The sequence below is a fragment of the Crinia signifera genome, chromosome 11 (assembly GCF_055691185.1).
Source record: "Crinia signifera chromosome 11, ASM5569118v1, whole genome shotgun sequence".
Lineage (NCBI taxonomy): Eukaryota > Metazoa > Chordata > Amphibia > Anura > Myobatrachidae > Crinia > Crinia signifera.
In genome coordinates this window covers 120,967,494-120,988,114 of record NC_139227.1, presented here as the reverse complement: position 1 = coordinate 120,988,114, position 20,621 = coordinate 120,967,494, and the positions used below count along the sequence as shown (strand labels likewise).

Here is a 20,621-nt window from a genome sequence, read left to right as displayed (position 1 = left end):
AGTGCCAACGTTGCTGTGAGGGTTCCTCAAAATATCTGCTAAAAATGCCGGCGTTACCCACAACCAAGTCAATTCATTGTTACCTTAAATATTGCACCCAAAAAACATCGCTGTGAGCGGCGCTGGCATTTATAGCGGATATTCCGAGGCTCTCTCACAGCAATGCACTCAGAGGGTTTGTAAACCTGTTTGCTGGCAATAGTCACACAAATTCCCTCGGCACTCAAAGGATTGAAGCATTTGAGAGCCATGACCGGTATATGTATCATATACATATATCAGACTAGTAAGCCCGCTGGAAGCAAATGCTTCGAAAGCTAGTCTACCATGTGATTGGAGATGTCTGGTCTGCCTGGTCCATGATACTGTCCCTATGTATATATATATTACCGATACTGCCACGTTCTGGAGTTATATATACAGTAGTGTCAGATTCAGAGATGTAATAATACATTTATCGCTCGCTGTGTAATTACGGTACAAGTATAATGACTCATCATACATCCGCCGCTTACATACAAAAGCAGAAACATCGGATGACCATCAAACCTCTGAGTTAGTCTAGTCCAGTAGTTCCCAAGTTCGGTCCCTGCCGGCATGCCGATTGGTGGACACTAGACCAATCATCAATGAGAATGATGATGCAGATGCCGGAATCCCAACTGTCAGTATCCCAAACGTAAGTATGCAGGGTGGGTAAGTGCTAGACCAGAGGTGTGGGGGGAAGGGGTAGGTTTAGGCACTAGCAGAGAGTTTAGGGTTAGGCTGCGGGGATGGAGGTTTAGGCACTTAGAAGGGGGGTAGCACTGGGCTGTGGGGTGGGAGGGTTAGGTTTAGGCAGCAGGATAGAAAGGTTGTGGTTAGGCACTTAGAAGGGGGTAGGTTTAGGCTATGGGGGGGGGAGTTAGGGTTAGGCTGTGGGAGGGAGATTATGGTTAAGCTGTGGAGGGAGGTGAGGGTTAGGCTGTGGGGGGAGGTTAGGGTTAGGCTGAGGGGGAGGTTAGGGTTAGGCTGTGGGGGGAGGTTAGGGCTAGGCTGTGGGAGGTTAGGGTTAGGCTGTGGGGGGAGGTTAGGGCTAGGCTGTGGAAGGTTAGGGTTAGGCTGTGGGTCGAAAGGTTAGGCTGTGGGGGGAGGTTAGGGTTAGGCTGTGGGGGGAGCTTAGGGTTAGGCTGTTGAGGGGAGGTTAGGCTGTGGGGGGAGCTTAGGGTTAGGCTGCTGGGCGGTGGGGGATTAGGTTTAGGCAGCAGGGTACGAAGGTAAGAGTTAGGCACTAGCAGGGATGGTTACTGATAGGCTGCGCTGAGGGAGGGTGCTGCCCACCTGTATGTGATCTGCTATGGGAACCACTGGTCTAGTATCATCTAGAACAGGAAGGAGCGATCCCAATAGTTAGGGCTGGGAATTGTAAGATCACTTATTTGACATCTCTCTGTATTCAGTATATAGTCATAGAGGAATAAAAGTAACAGTAAAATACACAAATATTAGACACAACAACAAACTTCTTGTATTTAAGACAGTAACGTCATCCAGAAGGAATAATGGGATGTACAGTAACATAGGCTGTAGCGGTGGAAAGGGGGATGTTAGGTGTGGAAATTGGGGCATAGGGGCCTATTTCTGATCCAATTCAGGGGATAATCATGTGGGAAGAATCATGGTTAGCGGAATTTATAACTACAAGAGAAGCTGTCACTGGGTACAGGGCCGGCGCCACCACTAGGCAGCTTTAGGCAATTGCCTGGGGGCGCCGGACACTGGAGGGCGGCACTTGGGAGCAGGTCAGCGGTAGCTGCACAATACCCCCTGTGGAGGAAGGTGCCGCACCCCCACCAAAACCCCCCCAAAAGCCAGTTGAGCCCCACCGCTCACCCACACCATGGGGGGCGGTCGTGCACACCCCCCTCTCGTGAATCATGCGCCAGAGCAAGTCAGTGGCATGGTGCGGGTGAGCAGTGGGGTAGCCGCAGGTGACGGCAGCCACATCCGCCTCCCCCCCTGACTGGGTATGGTATAACCCTTGTAACAGCCAGGATTCCAAGGATTCCGACAAGGGGGGGGGGGGGGGGGTGAGCGCATTCATGCCCCTTGCGGGCTATTCTATTCTCCCTCTATGGGGGGTTGTGGACCCCCATAAGGTAAAATAGCCTGTGTAAGTTGGGGGATTCCAACTGTCGGGCTTCTGACACCCCTCTAACTAAAGGATCTAATTATCATTAAATACGAGAATGTTGACGTTGCCAGTGAAAATGTCAACCTGTTCAATATATTAGTCAATAGGTTGACCACTATTGGTTGACACATGAAAAAGGTCAACATACTTTAGGCCGACATGGTCAAAATATCGACACAAACAATATGTTGACATTAAAAACGCCAACATGGGTTTTTCACATTTTTTGTTGTCTATGTCGACATAGGTTGACACGGACACCGTATAAGTGTACCACTTTGCTTCCGGCACTATTATAATCTAACTCTATGTCCACTTGGATATATTAAGTATGAAAAAAAAAAAACATGGAAAACTTGCTTCTGTTGACGTTTTGACCATGTCCGTCTAAAGTATGTCGACCTTTGTCATGTGTCGATCAACAGTGGTTGACGTATAGAGTGTCAACCTTATAACATCGACCTGCCGATGGCATCCCGTCTACATGCTGACTGCGATTATCAGAGTTGACATAGAAAAGTTTAAATAATAAATAGAACGAATGGGATAACATTGCATTTTTCTGTGTACCTCAATATAGGCAGCATGGCGCAGTATACAGTATGTGCGGGGTTTCCCCACCTAGGAGGATATAATGTTATTGGAGGGGATAGAACTCTGCTGTGAACCCTCCATGAGTGGGGCAGGGAATCACACACGGACAGGAGACTGCTGCATTTACCTGTAATCACACGGGGAGACTCGTCTAGGTGCAGCGTGCAGTGACACCATGCTGGGACCAGGAGATGGGAGCGTAGCGCCACCTGCTGGCCACAGACTTCACTCTCAGTTAATTACTGCGCTCGGTGACCGCTCGCAGGGCTGCAGGGCAAACAGTTAACCCCTAATGTGCTGGCGTGAAATAAACGTTTGGAACCTTTCTTGCAAAGTGTAAATAACCTTGGAAACACCGAAGTAATATATGGTGTGTGTGTGTGAGGTGTGTGTGTGTGTGTGTGTGTGTGTGTGTGTGTGTGTGTAGATAGATAGAAATATATATATATATATATATATATATATATATATATATATATATATATATTACATGCATACACACAGATATATATATATATATATATATATATATATATATATATATATATATATATATATATATATATATATATATATATATATACTGTATATTTCCCATGTTGGCGAACCCTGTGGAACAGATGATTCCCATTTGTGTAGAGGGATATTTGTATAATTACACAACGCCCTATAGGAGTGTGTTGCTTTGTACATTATTCAGTTGTATTTACGTTTGTGATTAAACAACTGTCTAGAAACAATATTGTCAGTATTGTTATGTAAATGACCCATGTAAATGACTATTGTTATGTAAATGACCCAGCTTCCATCTCTGAGTCCCCGCACAGTATATACAATATAACTGCGGCTGATACACAGCTCGGGTACTAGAAATAATGCACAGGGACCATTACACATTATAATTATTATAGGTTATTATACTATTATAACACGCTAGTGTTTATAATAATACAGTACACCTCTTCCACTCCTGTGATTTACTAAAATAATGGTATAAAAGACACATACACCCTAGTGATAACAGTATACCAATATACACACTCCTAACATTGTAATAACAGTACAACACTCCCCAAACCTAGAGCATAATAATAATAGTACAGTATAACAGCCCAAGATAATTATAAAAAGAGATTACAGGAATAATAACGTATCACCTCTCTCCCCAGAGATTAGAATAATATAAATCCTACAGATTATAACATTCCTCGAAACCTAAAGACTATAAAAATAGTCAAACTCTTGGCAAATCAGCAAACCAATAAATAATAATAATAATAATAATAATAATAATAATAATAATAATAATAATAATAATAACAATAATAATAACGACAATAAAATAATAACAATAAATAATAATAATAACAATAATAATAACAACAATAAAAGAATAACAATAAATAATAACAATAAAAAAAGAAGAAGAAGAGGGAGAAGAAGACTATAAATAGCACTACACTCACTCTGGAGATTATAAGAAAACAAAATGAATAGTGAACACCGATGTCTGATTGTGACCAATATTGTAGGATCATCGACAATTGTTGGCAATTTTTATTACTGCATCCAAGTAGCGCACAATATAATACACATACAACAATATACTTTATATCTAATAATAGTAATATAATGTATAATATACAGCACATAGAATAATAACATTCACTTTATTGTGCAAAGCATAATATTCTGTATAATAGTAACAGCAAATTACAGGTAGTAATAATATATATATATAGTACAATATACTATTATAGACATATAATATATTCATGTATTTAAAAGCATAATAATAATAATAATAATAATAATAATAATAAAAAATAAATAACAATATCCAGGATATAAAGTACAATAAGCATTAACTATAACAACAGAGTATAAAATACGGTATAAGTATCAAATGATAATAACAGTAATACAATACATAATAATAATAGTAATATACACAGAGTAGAACTATTAATTGTAACAAACATTGTAAAATACCTATAAAAGTAATACATGGTGTAACATAAACAGATACGTTGCATACAATATAACATACATATCATAATAAACAAACACACACACACACACACACACACACACACACACACACACACAGTACACAGTAGTAATATAGTAGTTATACAAATATAATAGTAATGTATTACAAAAGAGAATAGTACTCATAACATATAGAATTATTATGTATTATTATTAATGTTATTATCAATAATAATAATAATAATAGTAATAATAATAGTAATAATAATAATAATTGTAAATGGAATTTAGAATTATAATCACACACATAAGGGTTCGATTCAATTGTGTGAGATTCCAAATGTAGTACCAGTAATATAAAGTGTACTATGTATATTGTAAGGTACAGTCTATATATATATATATATATATATATATATATATATATATATATATATATATATATATATATACACACACACACACACACACACACACACACACACACACACACACACACACACACACACACAGTAATTGTAATTTACATTGTTATACTGTATAAATTATAATATAATTGTACTGTAGAAACAGCAATTTAATACAGTGCATATGTAAATATCGATAATATACATTGTAATATTAGTATCATAGTAAATATATAAATATTTTAGTACAATGTAATATATATTTATGTAATTATAGCACTATACAATGTAATACATATTTATGTACTTATAGCACTATACAATGTAATATATATTTATGTCATTATAGCAATATACAATGTAATATATATTTATGTAATTATAGCACTATACAATGTAATATATATTTATGTAATTATAGCACTATACAATGTAATATATATTTATGTCATTATAGCACTATACAATAATAGATATATAACCTGTAAGTGATAACATGCACAGCTAGAATTAACATATTATACAGCATATTGGCAATATAATACTAGTCCTATACATATAATGGTATAGTGGCCCTATAGCCTGACTGTTGGCCGATCCAGGGCTGGAGCCGGGTGATGTGTGGGGAGAGGACACGTCCAGCGCTGGGAGACCGGAGCAGGGAGCAGCAGCTGCCGGACACTGGGGCCCACACATCCCGGCCCCTCTGTCTCTGCGGACCTTCCCCACTGACTGATACATTCAGCTCCTCTGACTCCACCACAACTTGGGCAAACTGTACCCTGGGGACCAAACTTCCCACCAATCACAGGGGGCTCTGTCCCGCTGGGGGACAACACCCACTTCCCTGGCTCTCACTGCTGATTGGCCAGCCAGAGGTGTAGCAAGCCCCCCTCTCCCCTCTGCTCAGATAAATGCAGCCTGGCATGACCAGCCACAGGTGCCCTGAGGGTGTGAAAGCTGACAGTCTCCTTTCCATAACGTGCCAAGTCCTGGGCATTGGGGGCTCACTGAGGACAGAGCACAGCCTGGACCTGCTACCTTAGGATCTTACAGATTTGGCTTCTCCTTGGGGGGAGCTGCCTGCTTTGCTGTAGATCACATGGACTTGCTGTCACATCCTCTCAGGGACATGGAGATCGCTGACAACTCCCTCTGCTCCTTCTCTGCTGCAGACGACTTTTATGATGACCCCTGCTTTAATACCTCTGACATGCATTTCTTTGAAGACCTGGACCCCAGGCTGGTCCATGTCACCCTACTGAAGCCAGATGACCATCACCACCACAATGAGGATGAGCATGTCAGGGCACCCAGTGGGCACCATCAAGCTGGCAGGTGTCTGCTCTGGGCTTGCAAAGCCTGCAAGAGGAAGACCACCAATGCTGACCGCAGGAAGGCTGCCACCATGAGAGAGAGGAGGAGGCTCAGCAAGGTCAATGAGGCGTTTGAGACCCTGAAGAGGTGCACCTCTACAAACCCCAACCAGAGGCTGCCCAAGGTGGAGATCCTCAGGAATGCCATCCGCTACATAGAAAGCCTGCAGTCCCTACTCAGAGAGCAGGATGAAAACTATTATCCAGTTCTGGAGCACTATAGTGGGGAGTCTGACGCCTCCAGCCCACGGTCTAACTGCTCAGATGGCATGGTAGGTGGCACAGGGCTGGCAAAGTACCATTTATGCATGCGGGCAATTCTTTTAATGGGCTCTGGTCTAAAGTCTCAAAAACACTTATTAATAATAATAATAACAATAATAATACATTATTATTATAATTATTATTATGTTAAGTGTAATCTGCATAAGCAGTGAGTTTATTGCTACACTGTAAATATATGTCGTGTTGCAGCTGCTTTTACTTGAATAGACTGAAGTCACAAATAATATAACTTATTAGTAAGCCCGCTTGAAGCAAAAGCTTCGAAAGCTAGTCTGCTACCTTGTGTTTGTGCATGTGTGAGAAAGAGATGTAGTTTCAGTCTCCGCCAGAAGATGGCAGTGTTTTGGAGACTCATGGACACTAGACACACACACATATATATATATATATATATATATATATATATATATATATATATAAAATCGATGTGCGGCGGAACTCAGTCACAATAATACACAGACACGGCCTTCTGGGCCTAACAGTCACTTATCACTGCAACTTATGGGCCTAACTGTCACTTGTCGCTGCAATATAATACATACTCATCCTATGTCATGCCCTTTTGGAAGCCCCCTTAATATATATTATGGAGCAAAAAAGCCCAATCTCTGGGAGGTTTTTACACTTTGTCCCCTTCTCAATATAAATGTATAAATGGGTAGAACTGGCTGGTAGTGTACTACACAATGGGTAGAACTGGCTGGCAGTGTACTACACAATGGGTAGAACTGGCTGGTAGTGTACTACACAATGGGTAGAACTGGCTGGTAGTGTACTATACAATGGGTAGAACTGGCTGGTAGTGTACTACACAATGGGTAGGACTGGCTGGCAGTGTACTACACAATGGGTAGAACTGGCTGGTAGTGTACTACACAATGGGTAGGACTGGCTGGTAGTGTACTACACAATGGGCAGAACTGGCTGGTAGTGTACTACACAATGGGTAGAACTGGCTGGTAGTGTACTACACAATGGGTAGGACTGGCTGGCAGTGTACTACACAATGGGTAGAACTGGCTGGTAGTGTACTACACAATGGGTAGAACTGGCTGGCAGTGTACTACACAATGGGTAGAACTGGCTGGTAGTGTACTACACAATGGGTAGAACTGGCTGGTAGTGTACTACACAATGGGCAGAACTGGCTGGTAGTGTACTACACAATGGGTAGAATTGGCTGGTAGTGTACTACACAATGGGTAGAACTGGTTGGTAGTGTACTACACAATGGGTAGAACTGGCTGGCAGTGTACTACACAATGGGTAGAAGTGTCTGGCAGTGTACTACACAATGGGTAGAAGTGGCTAGCAGTGTACTACACAATGGGCAGAACTGGCTGGTAGTGTACTACACAATGGGCAGAACTAGCTGGTAATGTACTACACAATGGGCAGAACTGGCTGGTAGTGTACTACACAATGGGGAGAACCGGCTGGTAGTGTACTACACAATGGGTAGAACTGGCTGGTAGTGTACTACACAATGGGCAGAACTGGCTGGTAGTGTACTACACAATGGGTAGAACTGGCTGGTAGTGTACTACACAATGGGTAGAACTGGCTGGCAGTGTACTACACAATGGGCAGAACTGGCTGGTAGTGTACTCTGTATTATCACAATGAATAATATTGTATACAGCACGAGCTGGGAATAGGCAGTTAGCAGCACACATCTGGCGGGGGGGGGGGGGGGGGGGGACAGGGGGGGGACGGGACACAGGCAGCAGCACTCCACAGCAGCTGTTAGAGGCCACAGTGAGAGTATATGTGTGACTTATGTGACTGCTGCCTCTCCACAGACAGACTATCCCGGGCCCCCCTGCAGCACCAGGCGGAGAAACAGCTACGACAGCAGCTACTACACTGAGACGCCAAATGGTGAGTACCCAGCCCGGGGGGTGCACCTACAGGGGGAAGGGGGGGTTCTTCACCATCTATCTATCTATCTATCTATCTATCTATCTATCTATCTATCTATCTATCATCTCTTATCTACCACATATACTAGCTATTTCTCATATCTATCTATCTCTATCCATCTCTCTATTTATCTATCTATCTATCTATCTATCTATCTTTTACTGCTTTCACATTGCAGAAATGGGTAATGACACGGTATTCTTAAATGGGACTTTAAAACGGGTCTGAGCCTTGAGACCTTTCACATTGCAGGTGAAAACCATTTTAAAAATCATTTAATACCATCCAAACATTCAACCCGTTTAACCCCCAAGGGACACGTTTCAAGCCATTGAAATAGAGCTGTTCAAACTGCCAAAAAACGGCTTTAAAACGTGTAGGACTCTGCTTTTTAACCGTGTTGAAATACCGGTTATCTTTAACCGGTAAATCAACTCTGGCACTTTCACATTGCAGCCTTAAACGTTTTAAAATGGAAAAAAAACGGCAATATACCATTTTTAAAGTGCGATGTGAAAGGGGTATATCTATCTATCTATCTATCTATCTATCTATCTATCTATCTATCTATCTATCTCTATCTATTTATCTCTGTATTTATTTCTATCTATTTATCTCTGTATTTCTCTTTCTCTCTCTCTATCTCTCTATCTATCTCTATCTATCTATGTATCTGTATCTTATCTACCACATATATATAAAGGTGCATACACACTGAGTGATGTTCGCCGGGTGGCCAGTGATGATGCAGGAGCGCAGATCAGCACTTACCGCTCATCGCTGGTCCGTACACACTGGGCGGCTTTCAGCTCAAAATCACCTGGTGTGTATGGGCCTTAATAGTGATTTCTCATATCTATCTATCTATCTATCTATCTATCTATCTATCTATCTATCTATCTATCTATCTATCTATCTATCTATCTATCTGTCTGTCTGTATATCTGTTATAGACATCAATTAATCTATCTATCTATCTATCTATCTATCTATCTATCTATCTATCTATCTATCTATCTATCTATCTATCTATCTGTCTGTTATAGACATCAATCTATCTATCTATCTATCTATCTATCTATCTATCTATCTATCTATCTATCTATCTATCTATCTATCTATCGATCTGCTATAGACATCTATCTATCTATCTATCTATCTATCTATCTATCTATCTATCTATCTGTCTGTATATCTGTTATAGACATCAATTAATCTATCTATCTATCTGTTATAGACATCTATCTATCTATCTATCTATCTATCTATCTATCTATCTATCTATCTGTCTGTCTGTATATCTGTTATAGACATCAATTAATCTATCTATCTATCTATCTATCTATCTATCTATCTATCTATCTATCTATCTATCTATCTATCTATCTATCTATCTATCTATCTATCTATCTGTTATAGACATCTATCTATCTATCTATCTATCTATCTATCTATCTATCTATCTATCTATCTATCTATCTGTTATAGACATCTATCTATCTATCTATCTATCTATCTATCTACATACATCACATATAGCTACACCGTAGCTATATAACTGGCCGTATTTGGTTTCTCTATATATCGTGTGTTGTGGATAAGGTATATACAGTATGACGTTTCGCTGACAGTTTCTGTTCTCCCTTAGATACGAGGTCTGGGAAGAGTTCCGTCATCTCCAGCTTAGACTGCCTTTCCAGCATTGTGGAGAGAATCTCCACAGAGACTCCCAGCTGCCTGGTGCTTCCTACAGCAGAGACTGGATCTGAAGGCAGCCCTTGCTCCCCCCTGCAGGGGGAGACACTGAGCGAACAGGATATCCCCAGTATCTCTCCCAACACCTGCACACAGATACCCCCAGACAGCAGTTCCATCTACCAGGTGTTATAAACCTACAGACGGCAGATAAACTGATTTATTTCCATCGGAAGCTGTTAGATGTCCTGCTGGCCCCATTACTTTACAGACACCTATTTATTTATTTCATTTCCAGCCAGAGGTCACTGACAAGAAGTTTCTACTGTACATATAATATTACGTCAAACGTCATTATCGTTCCTGTTTGAAGACGTCCTGAAGACATGGCATGTGTTTGGTGGACAGCAGCTGGGAACTGACCACAGATCTCTGCAGCACAATTCCTCGCTGGGACACTTGGGCTGGGCAGCGGGGTAAATGACACACAGAATATCCCCTGGGCCTCTTCCCTTGGTATTGCAGACTGTGCCTGCATTGACCCATTGCTGCGGACGGTCACTGTGCTGAATACAGCAATATAAGGTTGTGGACCACTTTTGTAAGATTTTTATATATAAATATAATAATTGTAAATAAGAATCGTCATGCATAATTAAATGTCTGGATATTTAATGTTGCTTCGTTGTGTTGTGCTAAATGCTAACTTTATATATTTATACAGTGTGAATGGCAAGGATGTTTTCAATAGTATTCTAAATAAAGAATCTTATTTATAATACTCTGGGTGTTTTCCATGTGGTGTGATACCAGAAGTCGGCGCTGAAATCTTACACCGATGGATAAATTGTCAATGCTCTTAATAGCACTTTGTGGAGTTGCAGTTTTTTTTTTTTACTTAAACGTACATGCATACCAGTGACGGCTAACCTTGACGCTCCAGCTGTTGTTGAACTACACATCCCAGCATTCCATGCTACAGTTTTACTATTTGTAATGCTAAAACTGATGCAGGGCATCAGACTGGTTTTGCAGTGTCAATGATTGGCGCTTTAAAAAAACTGGAGATTTCTTCCCAAATCTCTCACTTTCTGAATTTCTCATCCTATTACATTTCACCCCTGAAGTGAATTGGGAAATACATAAGAAATAACTGTGATTGTAAGGAAATAACATTGTAATATTATAACATATCATATGCGGTCATTGTACAATGGTGTATTCATGAATAACACAGTACAGATGTACAGTATCTGCAATATAAAACAACTATCCTCTTTGGCAAATACAATTAGCCACGCTAATTAACCATGGTCTAATTGGTCTCCTGAGGTTATTAAATTACAGCCAGCGATAACACAATGAAAATCAACGGTTAGTGCCCCTATAATGGGTACCGTACCACCAACATATTCACAGATAGCTCCGGGTACAGATCCTGGAACCTTGGCGTCTAACGCGCGTTGGCGGCAATTTTGCAGTGCGAGAAAAAGGGTCTGTAATGGGTAGCCTCAGACGTAAAAGCCTGAGGCTACCACCCTTTATCCCGCATTGGTAAATACCGCTGCTCATTGAATCCGGACCATAATGTGCAGGGCAATGATGCATATGATGGGGGTACCATCATTCTGGTGACACTATAGTGTTGAATGGGTCTTAGTGTCAAAATTTAGGAATGTTAACAACTTTGTTTAGAATGTCGACAACTAACATGATAACAATAACAAAATGTTAATATCTTTAACATTATTCATGTTGCACGTACTTATAAACATAGCATTAGGGTTAGGCTGCTGTTTAGGTCGCTGTTAGGCCGCTGTTAGGGTTAGCCTAAAGTTAGCGTTAAGCCGCTGTTACAGTTAGGCCGCAGTTAGCATTAGGCCACTGTTAAGGTGGCCATACACACGCAGATTTATCTGCAGATCTGGCTGGTTGGAACAAAAACATGGTTATGGATGAGAGCAAATGACAGTTGACCATTTGCTTGGAAATGCTGGAAAACTGACAAACTGTCACTCATCCATAACCATGTTTTTGTTCCAACCAGCCAGATCTGCAGATAAATCTGCGTGTGTATGGCCACCTTTAGAGTTAGGCTGCTGTTAGAGTTAGGCCAATGTTAGAGTTAGACCACTGTTAGTGTTAGACCACTGTTAGCGTTAGACCACTGTTAGCGTTAGGCCGCAGTTAGCGTTAGGCCGCTGTTAGCGTTAGGCCACTGTTAGCGTTAGGCCACTGTTAGCGTTAGGCCACTGTTAGCGTTAGGCCACTGTTAGCGTTAGGCCACTGTTAGCGTTAGGCCACTGTTAGAGTTAGGCCACTGTTAGCGTTAGGCCACTGTTAGCGTTAGGCCACTGTTAGCGTTAGGCCACTGTTAGCGTTAGGCCACTGTTAGAGTTAGGCCACTGTTAGCGTTAGGCCACTGTTAGCGTTAGGCCACTGTTAGCGTTAGGCCACTGTTAGCGTTAGGCCACTGTTAGAGTTAGGCCACTGTTAGGGTTAGGCTGCAGTTAGCATTAGGCCACTGTTAGCGTTAGGCCGCAGTTAGCATTAGGCCACTGTTAGCGTTAGGCCACTGTTAGCGTTAGGCCACTGTTAGCGTTAGGCCACTGTTAGCGTTAGGCCACTGTTAGCGTTAGGCCACTGTTAGCGTTAGGCCACTGTTAGAGTTAGGCCACTGTTAGAGTTAGGCCACTGTTAGGGTTAGGCTGCAGTTAGCATTAGGCCACTGTTAGCGTTAGGCCGCAGTTAGCATTAGGCCACTGTTAGCGTTAGGCCACTGTTAGCGTTAGGCCACTGTTAGCGTTAGGCCACTGTTAGGGTTAGGCCGCAGTTAGCATTAGGCCACTATTAGGGTTAGGCCACTGTTAGGGTTACAATAAAAAACAAGAATAAAGCAGCGCTATTGTATTAAAATTTACCACAATTACATGGGATTACCTGTAAACATAACAATTTGTATTAAAACATAACTGATAAAATCAGACACATATAAATAAAATTGGGGAGATATGTATATTCAAAAAATTCAAAAAGAGCCCTCTCTGGCTTGATGGTAAAGTTCATATAATCCTCTTTCGTCCTGCTGTACATATGGCAATCTGCTTGGTATAGATTTGTAAAGTCTCACCACTAGAAGATATGATGCGGTTGTGCAATGGTGGTAAAGGCCGCTGGAGGAAGTTCAAGGACCTAATGGAGCTTCCCAATAATGGTGATGTCCTTGCTGGAACAGGACAAGACGGTTTTTGCTGGTTGCCAAAGAATTGTTGTCGTGGTGGAGGATGCAGATTGCGGAAGTTGCCAGGATTAGTGAGCCAGGTGGAGGGTACCGGTGATCCAGGCAGCGCTGCTGCCTTCATTGCAGGACTCTGGAGGGGTAGATATTAAAAAATGGGTGCAGTATGTGTGGTGTGGTCCCCCCTGGGACTCAGGACCCATGTGCACTGCTTCACCCTGCACCCATTATAAATCCACCACTACATTGAAGATAAAGTGGAGAGAGATAAAGTCAGGACTGTTTCTAGGGCCATTGGGCCTAATTCAGACCTGATTTCAGGGCAAAATTGTTCTCAAATTGGGCAAAACCATGCTGCTCTGCAGGTGGGGCAGATGTAACATGTGCAGAGAGAGTTACATTTGGGTGGGGTGTGTTCAAACTAAAAATCTAAGTTGCAAGATGTAAGAATAAAGCAGCCAGTATTTACCCTGCACAGAAACAAAATAACTCACCCAAATCTAACTCTCTCTGCACATGTTACATCTGCCCCGCCTGCAGTGCAGTTTTAAGAACAAATTTGCCCTGCAATCAGCTCTGAATTATGCCCATTGTCTCTTCCAGACAGTGTTCATCATGGAATACTGTTAAAAATGTCCCACCCAAAATGGCTGCAACCCCAGAAGAGACATTTCTAAAAGATGCTAGAGTAGGAGGCAGACATTTTGGGAGGGGCATTTTCTAGAAGGAAACGAAAGGAAGGAGGCAGGAGTGAACAAAAGGAAAGGTATCTAGGACAGGGGTGACCAAACTGGTCCTCGAGCTCTAAAGGCCCCCATACACTATGCGATTTTGGGCCGATTCCATGCGATTTCGGCACTTGGGCCGATAAATCGTGTGAAATCGTCCCAAAATCGCATGTGTTTGATATTTGATCCGATCCGATGCGCGGTCCCGTGCGCATCGGACCGGATCAGGAGGTCGGACGTTCAGCAGGTATGATCACGTCTGACCTCCTGCAGTGGGCTGGGGGGGGGGGGAATGAGTGCTCAGCGGGGGATGCCGGTGACAGTGGGGCGGGCGGCGGTGATAATCCTCATGCTGTCACTCAGCCGGCAGGCAGCGGCGGCTATTACATCTTTAAAATAACATGTCAAATGACTATCCGCTTTCTGATTGGCTGAGATAGCGCACTCTCAGCCAATCAGCGGCCGCTGTCAGCATGAGGATTATCACCGCTGCCCGCCCCACTGTCACCGGCATCCCCCGCGGCACCCAGAGATGCTGCTGCCAGCCCCCACTGCCGCCGCTGCTCACCGGCACCGCCGGTGCCTGCCCCCCCCCCTTGCTCCTCACCGCCCGGCAGCTCCCTGGTTTATTTCTTATGTGATAAATCTTATGCGATTTATCACATATAAAAAATGGCACATCAAGTGCCACATTGCATTTGAGCTTCCCGGGGAGCTTCCGGGCGTCTCGCAGGAGAATTGGGTCCGACTTGTCCCTAGGACAAGTCGGCCTAATGTATGGGGGCCTTAACAACGGTCCACGTTTTCATGGTCTGGCCCAGTATAAGGTACTTGTTTCCTAGCACGGCGCCCACTAAGCAAATAGCTTAGTGGGCTATTCTGCGTAGGAAAATTGCATTTCATCGCATCGCGTACCGTGTATAGTGCTGTAAGTTGTGTGCGATGCGATGTCCATATTAAGTGCTCAGGACTGCTAATACAATGAAATATCGCATAGGATGGCATGGCACAAAATGCGATGGGATCCTATGCGATATTTCATTGTAAAAGCACCCATGCCATGAGATGTGTTGGGTGCTTACTATGACATGTGATGTGATTACATGTGATGGGTGCTTACAATTGTAAGCACCTCTGGCATTGTTTTGTGTCACCCCTTGTATCCACGCCACCCCGAAGCGTGGCGAGCGGCAGCGGAACGCGTTCTCCGACCTTTTCATACTTCCGCTATCCACGTCGGCGTGGAGTTGATTTTCTATATTGTGTGGCGAGCCCGAAGCGTGACGAGCGCAGCGAGCCCCGCGAGGGGCCGCGGAATATATGTAAAGTAATCCTCGTCCGCTCGCCACTCTTCGGGCTCGGTGGCTCGCTGCGCTCGCCACACTATTTAAAATCAACTCAACGCTGACGTGGATAGTGGTGTACGAAAAGGTTGGAGGACGCATTCCGCCGCCCCTCGCGGGGCTTGCTGCGTTCGGGGTGGCGTGGATAGTGGACGTGTTTTAGGAACACATTCACACCTGCAATATCATACCATACAGCTGACACGGTAATGACGACATGTGTTACCTAAAAACTAATTTACTTAACAAATTTCATTAATGTAGCATAAGTAATTTAAGAACATTCATTAGTGAAAATCGCATCGTATCGCATGCTAGTACTATGCGTTATGCAATGCGATTTGACTACGTTTGCGTATGTAGCAAATCTGGGCGCCGTGCTAGGAAACAAGTACCAAATATAAATATCATGACGTGAAAATCAGCAACATTTTACAAGCATTTTCCTCTATTGGTTTTATGTAAAGCCCTAGTTATTTATAGAAGTGTTATTCTCAGTTTGTCCATTGGGTGGAGACATATCTCACTAATCTTGCTTGAGATCAGCATTCCATGTACAGTGTTTCTCTGACTGACCAGCAGATGTCACTGTGAGTCTATACCTAGTTCTGCGCCTGTGGGTCGCAGCCTTACTGCTGCCATCACAAGAGAGCAGAGATAGGCAAAGTTAATCAAATTTCGCAACAGAGGCCGTTTCTCAGAGACATTTATTCTATTGATGCAATCTCTTTGCTCTTCTTTTGCTTGGACATGCCGTGGAAAGGCGCTCCCCATGCTCTCTTTCATTCTACATTTCACTGAGATGGGGTAACAGTGGGGCTATAGTGTAATTGGGGTACAGCGTGGCATTCCGCTTGGAATAAAAATGATAGTGGAAATTCCACATACAACAATTAAGGCAAACATTTGCAAGCGGAATGCAGGTGAGGCAAATATTCGAAGGTCGGCTCTACTGGCGAGAAAGACAAAGCACTGTACAGTGGGGCCGATTCATATGTCTATGCAGTCGCAAGGTAGCGGCTGCATACCTTCCAACCAGTGGTGGTTTTCTTAACCTATGGGCTGCACGTCACTGAGACAGCAATGGCTTCACTGTGACTTCCTATTGGAAGTCCAACCCGCCAGTCACCCATGGCAGTCTTATTGGGAGGTGTTCCCTCCCTCCAGGATGCCTCTATGGGCTGCTGCGGGGGCAGCCCATAAGAACAGGTTCTGTGCATCCGCCATACAGAGGACGATATTACGGACTGCTGCCAAAGCAGCCCATAGAGATTGGTACCAGCCAGGGCCGGTGCAAGGCACCGGAGCGCCCCAGGCGAGTCGGGGTGGGGGCGCCCCGGTGCCGGGGGGAGGTGGTACCTGTGTAAAAAACTTGCGTCCCCGGCGTCCCTGCAGTGCTGGGGCGGTCAGGGGTGTCCGTGCCGTAGGGGTACCTGCGGCGCCGTCATGTGTATAAAGCTGGCTGCGGCCGGCGGGGTCCCTGTAGTGAATAGAAAATAACTAGCGCTTCCCGCGCCGCTGCGCGCATAGCGCTAGTTATTTGCTATTCACTACAGGGACCCCGCCGGCCGCAGCCAGCTTTACACACATGACGGCGCCGCAGGTACCCCTACGGCACGGACACCCCTGACCGCCCCAGCACTGCAGGGACGCCGGGGACGCAAGTTTTTTACACAGTTCGCTGGGGGTGAGGGGTGAACTGCCGCCCTCCAGGTGCCGGCGCCCTATGCAAATGTCTAGAGCTGCCTAGTGGTGGCGTCGGCCCTGGTACCAGCGCATGCTCAGTACCGAAGAAGTGCACGCGCCGATCCCACAACAGGCATGGGCACCGGCAGTGGGGACCAGCAGCGGCGGCAGTTGGGAGGTATGTCATTCGCATTAACGAGGATCTGAGTGCTGTGTCTGGGGATGCAGCCCAAGGGCATAACTACCATAGGTGCAAGGGGTGCAGTTGCTATGGGGCCTAGAGCTGAAGGGGGCCCATCTTTACTGTCAATTTAATATGTTTCACATACATTTATCACCATCAGTTACTAAACTTTTGCTATGGGGCCTACGAATATCTAGTTACGCCCTTGATGCAGCCGATGATCACCATCGCAATCATCGTTCTCAATTCATGATGGTTACAGGCCCATAGGATCTGATCACCAGAGAGTCTGCATCCGACGACGGAGACCCTGGACCCATCACCCCTTCAAAACGGGGGGTGACATGCTCTCATTTTAAAGGATGGTGACAGATGATGTCCTCATTCTGTCCTTAAAATGTCACAGCATGTCAGTCGTGCTGTGGCTGACAGGAAGCTGTGAGGGACCTGGGCAGAAAGGGTCTTGCATCTGCGCAGACCCAAAACTGTCTGGTTTGTTTACAAATATGAATCAGGCCCTGTAATCACATAAAAAGCTGCAATTTGCGTGACCCTGGACACAGCAGCAGCATTTCTGAACCTTCTACCAAAGTGTTTTGCTTCCTTTGCTTTAATCCGGGACACATATTAATTACACAGGTTCTGTGGCTGGCTTTCACCTGGTTTTAAACTGCCACAGAACCTGTGTAATTAATATGTGTCCCGGATTAAAGGGATGAGTTGGTCACCCTAGCTATAAGAAACATATGGCTTTCCTCCTGTCATTCCTGTCACCACTTTAATTACAGTTTACTGAAAGGAAGGGAAAAAAATAAAAGGAAAATGTGATTTTGTCCACAGTATTTCCATATATAACCAGTCTCTGTGGGGTAAATGTACTAAGATGGGAGAGCTATTAAAGATGGGATGTTTCCCGTAGCAACCAATCCGATTCTTCTTATTATTTATTTGGCACCTTCTAAAAGATAATATATAGAATCTGATTGGTTGCTTGAACAGAACTCCCATCTTAGTAAATTTACTCATATGGAAAGGCAGCATGTTACCTAATGACAGGAATGGCTGAAGAGCAGGGGCGGAGAGGCAATGCAAGTAAGCGTTTCAGGAGAACCAGGGTTGCCTACTCTCCTGGAATGGCCAGGAGGCTCCCGAAAATTGGGTCCCCCTCCTGGCCCCCCGGAAAGGTGGGCAACGCTCCCGGGATTTGCCGTACTGGGGGTGGGGCTTGATGAAGTCTACATCAGACCCCGCCCCCAAAAGTGCTGATGACAGTCTCCTCTCAGGTCAACAGTCAACATGGACACCGTCAAAGTGGTCCACGTCCCCACTGCGCTTGCTTTGGGGGAGGTGCCTCACTCGCTCGCCATTTTATTCTTCCACCGTGCCGTAGTGGATGGTAGGGCAGGAAATACCGCCTGTCGGTACACACCTGGCTACGGACCTAGATATACACCGGACTACACACCTACACCTGGCTACACAATACACCTGGCTACACACCAACACCTGGCTACACAATACACCTGGCTACACACCTACACCTGGCTACGGACCTAGCTATACACTGGACTACACACCTACACCTGGCTACACAATACACCTGGCTACACACCTACACCTGGCTACACAATACACCTGGCTACACAATACACCTGGCTACACACCTACACCTGGCTACACAATACACCTGGCTACACAATACACCTGGCTACACACCAACACCTGGCTACACAATACACCTGGCTACGGACCTAGCTATACACCGGACTACACACCTACACAATACACCTGGCTACACAATACACCTGGCTACACAATGACCTAGCTATACACCGGACTACACACCTACACCTGGCTACACAATACACCTGGCTACGGACCTAGCTATACACCTACACCTGGCTACACAATACACCTGGCTACACAATACACCTGGATAAAACCTAGCTACACACCTGGCTATACACCTGACTACACACCTGACTACACACCTAGTTCCACATCTAGCTACACAATACACCTGGCTAAAAACCTAGCTACACACCTGGCTACACACCTACATACCTACCAACATGACCCTTTCCAGGAGGGACACAATGCTCTGTTCCTGGACTTCCCCTCTTACTGTATGATTGCCAGCACCTGTGTTGAAGCACCGATCTTATCAATTAACCTGTTCAACACAGATGAGGGTAATCATACATTAAGAGGAAAGTGCAGAGCATTGCGTCCCTCCTGGAGAGGTCATGTTGGGAGGTATGCACCTGACTACACACCTGACTACACACCTGGCTATACACCTGGCTATACACCTGGCTACACATCTGACTACACACCTGGCTATACACCTGGCTACACATCTGAATAGAAACCTGAATCTAAAGCAATGTATTTGCATGTTTTGCAGGTCAGAGAATGCTGCGAGTTTCTTCCCTGTACATGTAACTATACCCAGCGTCATGGTGCGTGTCTATGGCTGTTTCAGCCTGTGCTGTCTGATCATAGAGATTCCTATCCACCTCCTCTTTGTTTGATGGTTTGGGCATATACACAGTCATAAATTGAATACACAATGTGGGGTTTATTTACTAAAATAGGAGTCCTACTGAAGATGGGATGTTGCCCATAGCAACCAATCAGTTTCTACTTATTTATTTAGCACCTTCTAGAACAGGGGTGGCCAAACGTGTCCTCAAGATCTACCAACAGGTAATGTATGTCAGGCAACCTGTGGTTCTATAGTAGGAATGAATGCAGCAGGTTTGATAATGTGACAGGTAATGACTACACCTGTGCACCAGCTAGGTGACCTGGGGAATGAGACAGTTAGTAATGACTACACCTGTGCACCAGCTAGGTGACCTGGGGAATGAGACAGTTAGTAATGACTACACCTGTGCACCAGCTAGGTGACCTGGGGAATGAGACAGTTAGTAATGACTACAGCTGTGCACCAGCTAGGTGACCTGGGGAATGAGACAGTTAGTAATGACTACA

General features: G+C 44.2%; 2 protein-coding genes across 3 annotated transcripts in view; one reads left to right on the top strand and one right to left on the bottom strand.

Annotated features, from left to right (window-relative positions):
* The window catches only part of SERGEF (secretion regulating guanine nucleotide exchange factor), a 461,739-nt gene that overhangs the window by 232,380 nt on the left and 208,738 nt on the right, over positions 1 to 20,621 (bottom strand). The window lies entirely within an intron of this gene.
* Positions 6,269 to 10,751, top strand: MYOD1 (myogenic differentiation 1). Its single transcript, XM_083165613.1, has 3 exons — positions 6,269 to 6,818; positions 8,634 to 8,708; positions 10,399 to 10,751. The coding sequence occupies exons 1-3, from the start codon at positions 6,269 to 6,271 to the stop codon at positions 10,638 to 10,640; spliced, it is 867 nt and encodes a 288-aa protein (XP_083021739.1). The 3' UTR covers positions 10,641 to 10,751.

Bases quoted from the DNA above. Each gene is read 5' to 3' on its own strand.
- MYOD1 (XM_083165613.1), top strand. From the start codon at position 6,269: ATGGACTTGCTGTCACATCCTCTCAGGGACATGGAGATCGCTGACAAC. The intron at 6,819-8,633 runs GTGGCACAGGGC...CTCCACAGACAG, and splicing joins CTGCTCAGATGGCATGGTAG to ACTATCCCGGGCCCCCCTGC. The intron at 8,709-10,398 runs GTGAGTACCCAG...GTTCTCCCTTAG, and splicing joins CTACACTGAGACGCCAAATG to ATACGAGGTCTGGGAAGAGT.